Source organism: Mizuhopecten yessoensis, unplaced genomic scaffold (assembly GCF_002113885.1).
Source record: "Mizuhopecten yessoensis strain PY_sf001 unplaced genomic scaffold, ASM211388v2 hete_36183464, whole genome shotgun sequence".
Lineage (NCBI taxonomy): Eukaryota > Metazoa > Mollusca > Bivalvia > Pectinida > Pectinidae > Mizuhopecten > Mizuhopecten yessoensis.
The window spans coordinates 1-6385 of NW_018485630.1; the positions used below are offsets into that span (position 1 = coordinate 1).

The window sequence follows — 6385 nt, forward strand, 5'->3', positions numbered from 1 at the left end:
AACATAATCTAAATATCAAACAACACCATCTAAATGTCAAACAACACCATCATAAGTTCATAAAACAGCATTTAATTGTCACAATTTTAAATAACAACTCAATGTCAAACAACATCTAAATGTCAAACAACAACATCTAAATGTTAAACATCACCATATAAATGTCAAACAACACCATCTACATGTCAAACAACACCTTCTAAATGTCAAACAACACAATCATAAGTACATAAAACAGCATTTAATTGTCACAATTTTAAATAACAATTCAATGTCAAACAACACCATCTACATGTCAAACAACACAATCTAAATGTCAAACAACACCATATAAATGTCAAGCAGCACCTTAATGTCAAACAACACAATCTAAATGTCAAACAAAAATATCTGTACTTTGGCATTTTATAAAATACATTTAACAGTACAAATAAGTTTAGCTGGAGCCTGCACATTTTTCTTAAGATAAAGGTAACTCTTAAATAGTATCAAAGGGGTATCGGTCTCTCAGAGTAAAATTGATTTTACTGTACAAACATCTCTTACATTACTTAATGATGTACAAGACATTCTGCTATAGTAACACAGCAATGATTAATAGTGTTAACATCTAGATAAAAATAACAACCGTCATCAATAACCATGTTCTATAGATCATCCAGCCTTAATTGGCTCTATATATAGCATTTGTTATTGACCACTTGTTGCCAATATTTACAGGACACATAACTGTTTCTTCTGTCATGTTTACCTTCTCTTTCATAAGATATTGACAGGAAATTGTGGAAGATTTTATCAATATTCAGATATTTGTTCTGTTAATAATTGACTAAATAATTAGTCTGCACTATAAATTCCTGTTGATTTTTGCACTTTACTCTTTAAGGATATACTTCTTGAACTGTAGAAAAAAAACATGCAACTATTATCAAGAAGTTAAAGGTAGCGTTATGGGAAATGAAATAATTCAGCAAAGGGGGAAAAAAATGATGCTACCATATACAGCAGATTTCTAATCAAAGGGAGGCAACCTCTATAACCAGCCCTGACTAAAACCTATTCTGTAACAGTGATCTCAGACTGCAGTGCTCAATGTATGGATGTGGACATTTTTAGCTTTTGTTGATTTTTCATTAATGGTGTAATGTCAATGTTGAGTATATGGCAGTCGACTGTAACTGATCATATTTGTAGTTGACAATATTTCTTAACACCTACACAAATATTTAGTGCAAAACAGAATACGGGGACTGTTTTACATCATTTATGTGTGGACTTGATCTTTCGAGTTCATGGTACCAACTTATATATGTGACCTATTTACATTGGTGTTAAATTGTTCCCAGATGATTGACACAGAACTTAGCAGTATTAGACATGTCGCCAGAATCCTAATAAAAACACTTTATTCCTCGGCTAACGTGCTATATAACTTCCACTGATTGTCTGGGTTAGCCACAGCTTAGACAGTAATAACAAAGCTATTTTGTGATGTACTTTTCCAGTGCTTGAATATCCCTCTTAAATGTGTAACGATTCATCTAAAATTGTGATGAAGTCTTGTCTACAGGGGTTACATGTACATACATTAGTTACTACTATTTGTTATTGAGATAACGTTACTGTGGGGATTTTAGGTACAGAAGACAATACTTGGTGGATTTACATACTTAGGGGATTCTTTATACAGTACAGTACTTAATGGGCGACCATGTACAGTATTACAATACTGATTAAGGTTACTTACTCCTCGTGATACCCTGTACAATTGTACAACACTTACCTGGTATATGCCATGAAGTACACTACTTGCCAGTGGAAATTAATTTTCCATGTTGTCCGATGAAATCTTCCCCAACATAAAAATTATTTACTCCATTTGTATGTGAGGTAGGAAATGTAAATGTGGTGCATTGGATTTGCTGTATGTGAATTATTGTTTACCCGTTGCAGTGGCTGAGCATACCATTTGCTATGACCCATGAGGCAGTGGGGGACATCACTTTCAATTCTACCACCTACTGGGTTCAAGAGCTTGACCCAAAGTATTCTGGCTACTACATTGACAGCTTTCTCCTCCTTATCTTTGGAGGAATACCTTGGCAGGTAGGTCACATGATGTAGTTAGACAACTGGTCACTAGATACAGTATAACTCCAGTTTTCACCTACAACTCCACTGACCACTAGATACAGTCAGTTCTCATCTAAAACTTTACTGATTGATATATATATAGTATAGCTCCAGTTCTTACTTACAACTCCATTATCGCTATATACAGTATAGTTCCAGTTCTCACCTACAAATCTTCTGATCATTAGATATAAGATATCCCTATCCAGTTTTCAGCTGCAGATTATCTGGTTTCTTAGATACACTTATAAATGCCAGTTTTGAATGGAATGGAGGAAAATCTACCATATCTTTCTACACTTCATATTATAATCTGTATTTAATTCATACCATGATTTGTTTGCAGGTTTATTTTCAGCGAGTGTTGTCAGCAAAAACTGCATCAAATGCCAAGCTATTATCGTATATTGCAGCTGGGGGGTGTATTGTCATGTCTATCCCGTCGGTCCTCATTGGTGCTGTAGCAACTGTCACAGGTACGCACTTTACGATTGAATCTAAAAATAGGATATCAAGTGCTCTTAGTTATCATTTCCTTGTTCTGAATTGTTAGATGGAGCCATGACTGTTAAAACCTGAAGAAATTTTGTATCACCAAACTAAGCACACCACCCACAACTAACGTTGGGGCAAGGTGCGTCAGACCTCTAAACAGAATCTCATTATGTCCAGTGTATATACAGGTTAACATGATCAATATCTATATTGATACTTAAATTTCCCCACACTGTATAAATGTACAATAAATATAGTATATTTTCTAAATTACAGTTGAAAACTTGACAAATATTCATCAAATTCCCTGTACATGTGTCATTTGAAAAAATAAAAATAAAAATAAATTGGCTATTTCTGCCGTCTTGTCAAAACCGCATAACAATGATGATGATGTAAAATTTGCCAGATCTTCCATTAAGGAGTCCTTCATATGTAGATTAGGTTCATAGCTGTTACCAAGTATTTGTGTAGGCAGGAAAAGTGTTTGTAGTATAAGTATTCTATAACTACAGGTAAGAACATCTGTGTACATATTTCTTTAGAAACAAGGTCGTAAAATGGAGGCTGTCTAATTTGCCGACCAGTTATGCAATCCATCAATTTTAATTATTTATTTCCAACAAATTTTTATTATAAATACAAATGTATATGTAAAAGATATATATTTATCATTGCATCACTTTGCATCAGATTGGAATGCCACTGACTATGCCATCGTAGATCATCGCACTGTGCCCATCCCTAAGGAGGATATCAAATTGATCCTTCCGATGGTCCTTCAGTACCTCAGCCCCACCTGGGTGTCATTCTTTGGCCTCGGAGCAGTGTCAGCAGCTGTCATGTCCTCTGCGGACTCCTCTATCTTATCTGCTAGTGCCATGTTTGCTAGGAATATATACAAGCTGATATTTAGACAGAAGGTGAGATTTGTAAAATCATACAATTTAAATATGAGGGCAATCCAGCCTTCCTAATTGAATATGATGTGGTAAAGATCTTGGGCATACCCATGAGTGAATTCACTCTAGAGCTCCATACTGGTGAAACATAATAGAAACAAAGAGTATGATCAACACAAGCATCAGTATAACCTACCAGAATGGGGATACTTGTCATGGAGGTTCCTTATAGGGGTGATTTATTTATTTGCTTTTTTAATTTTTCACCTGTTTTGAACTTGACTATTTTGTTTTAATTCTTCAACAAACTGAGCAGTGCTGTTGTCCAACAGCTTCTGTATGTTTATTCAGTTGTTGTATCATTTTCAGTATATATTTGAATGTGCATGAATTGTACACAATTCTCATGACTTACAAATTGTTTAACTTATATATTTAATAAGATCAAATTTTAGTAATCTTATAATCTAGTTGTCAACCATTAAAATCAATTTCTAGTAATCTATGTTCTGACAATGTGCATTGTACCTGCAGTCAATGAGTTAAACTTTGACCTTTTCAGGCATCAGAGGCCGAGATTCTGTGGGTGATGCGGATTGCCATATTTGGAGTGGGTGGTCTCGCCACTGCTATGGCGATAACTGTGGAATCAATTTATGATCTCTGGTACCTGTGTTCAGACCTTGTATATGTGGTGCTCTTTCCTCAGCTTTGTAGTGTTATCTATCTACAGGGAACAAACACCTACGGCTCCCTGGCCGGCTTCATCACTGCATTCTTCTTCAGGCTGTCAGGTGGGGAGAAGTCCATGCATGTACCTACCTTGATAAAGTTTCCATTTTATGATGAAGTTGATGAAATACAGTTATTTCCCTTTAAAACCTTGAGTATGCTTCTGTCATTTTTTGTATTGGTGTCTGTATCATACTCCCTTAAGTACCTGTTCGAGGCAGGGATACTACATAGGAAGTATGACGTATTTATGTGTGTGGTAAACACACCAGAAGAGACAATAGCATTGAAGGACCAAGGGCCCTGTGAATTAACCGCCATCACCCCAACCAAGGAGCCCAATGGCAAGATCAACCCTGCACTGAAAATATCCCAAGAGGATTTAATTGGAGCGGAAACAGCATATCTCAGGGAGCGAAAATCGCCCAGTTCCCCAAATCACTCGACCAACTTACTGGCTCCTCAATGGAAGTAATGCTGTTATTGTATTAGGTCAGGAAGCGTAACCTTCAAATGTCATCCCCAACACTGTCTAATGTTATCATGTTTGTCTGCCCTGTTTTAAATGTAGAAGGAATAAAAAGCTGATCTCTAAAGAGGTATTTTAAAAGGAGCTGGTCAGGTGAAGTGTATATTGAAGAAGAATCTTTGAGACGCTTTGGTCATTTTAAATTCATAATCGCCAACAGCGATCACCTCCATCATACCCGAGGCACGTGTAAACAGTGCGGCTGTTGGTTTGATTCTAAAGGATACTGGTTAATAAATATCGTTTTTAATTATAAATATTTTTAGATATTTTTTTTATTTCCTTTTTCAAGGTTTATTTTGTATGTCTGAAAAAAAAATGAACCAATAACGATATTCACACGACAGGTAACAGTATAAGTGTATTGCTTGATATTTCATTTAAGTTTGATTTTTTTTATTGTAATTCTAATACAAACTTTAATATGAAATATACATGTGTTATATTCATTATTTTTATCTCTGATATTTTAGATAAAAGAGTTACTTAACATAATACAAGACATATGACTTAAATGACCTTGATATGACCTATAACTTATATATATATATATAAATATACTATTACAAGAAAGTACCATTAACTATGTAGATCATAATCCATTTTTTTGGTGAAAAAAAGTATACAGAAGTATGATTGTTGTCAATACTGGAAGTGTGTTTGGTTATATGTCGTTGTGAGTTGACCTGGTGTATGTTCACATATAGACTTGAAGGACAGTTGATCAAGATTTGTTATATTGATTAGACAAATAATCAATGTTCATCAGGCTGTGGAAATTTGGATTTAAAAAAATGTATATATCTGGATGACAAGACTATCACTGAAATTTAACCTTGTTTCTGAACGATTAAGATCACCAACTAAAGCAAAGACTTTCTTTAGGTTGAACTATGTGATGTAATTTCTTTGAAATCTTTTCACCCATCTGATAAAAATCCAGATACCATGAACTGTACCTCCAGTCTCTGTGATAATTAAGATATCGGGTTTTAAATAGAATTGCTTTTCAATTATTTTTTCTGCTAAACATCAACATGTACTGTATACTTTAAAACTTAATCTTATACTATATTTAAATTCAATTATTATGTTTTTACTAATGTCCGCTGTAGTGATCAAGTCGGCCTCGTAACAGACGGCAAAAGTGTATGTTAAACTGCAGTGACAAATGTCCTGGTATACGGTATTGTACGTAGGGTACTTTGAGTTGGATTTTTATCATCATGTCAAGTGATGAAGAGCAGACATTTTTGTGAAACTATTAAAGTTTTAACATATTCTGACTTTAAAGAACATGAATGTTGCAAGTTAATTCACTACTGTGGTTGGTATAACTAAATGAAAACAACATTCCATATATCTACATTAAAATTCCATTGAAGGTTTTTTTATGATTTTCGTACTTTAAAACTACATTGAAATTTTTACAACTTTATGTATACATTTATATTGTCATCTGTTTTTATTTCACACATTTTTTCAATTTTAAGTTTGTTTTAGAGTTGAACATTATTGCCTATCAGGTATAGGTTTTTACTATTATTACCCTGTCATACTGTGGGTCTAACATGTACACCAGATAATCATGTAG

At 34.2% G+C, this 6385-nt stretch overlaps 1 protein-coding gene across 1 annotated transcript; it reads left to right on the forward strand.

The window, feature by feature from the left end:
• Positions 1–1953: 1953 nt before the first annotated feature.
• LOC110444869 (high-affinity choline transporter 1-like) lies at positions 1954–5775 on the forward strand (the record flags this gene model as incomplete). The annotated part of the gene is made up of 4 exons (XM_021489223.1): positions 1954–2106; positions 2480–2609; positions 3322–3551; positions 4093–5775. Coding segments are annotated over 4 exons (1158 nt in total), but the record flags the coding sequence as incomplete, so codon positions are not given.
• Positions 5776–6385: the final 610 nt, after the last annotated feature.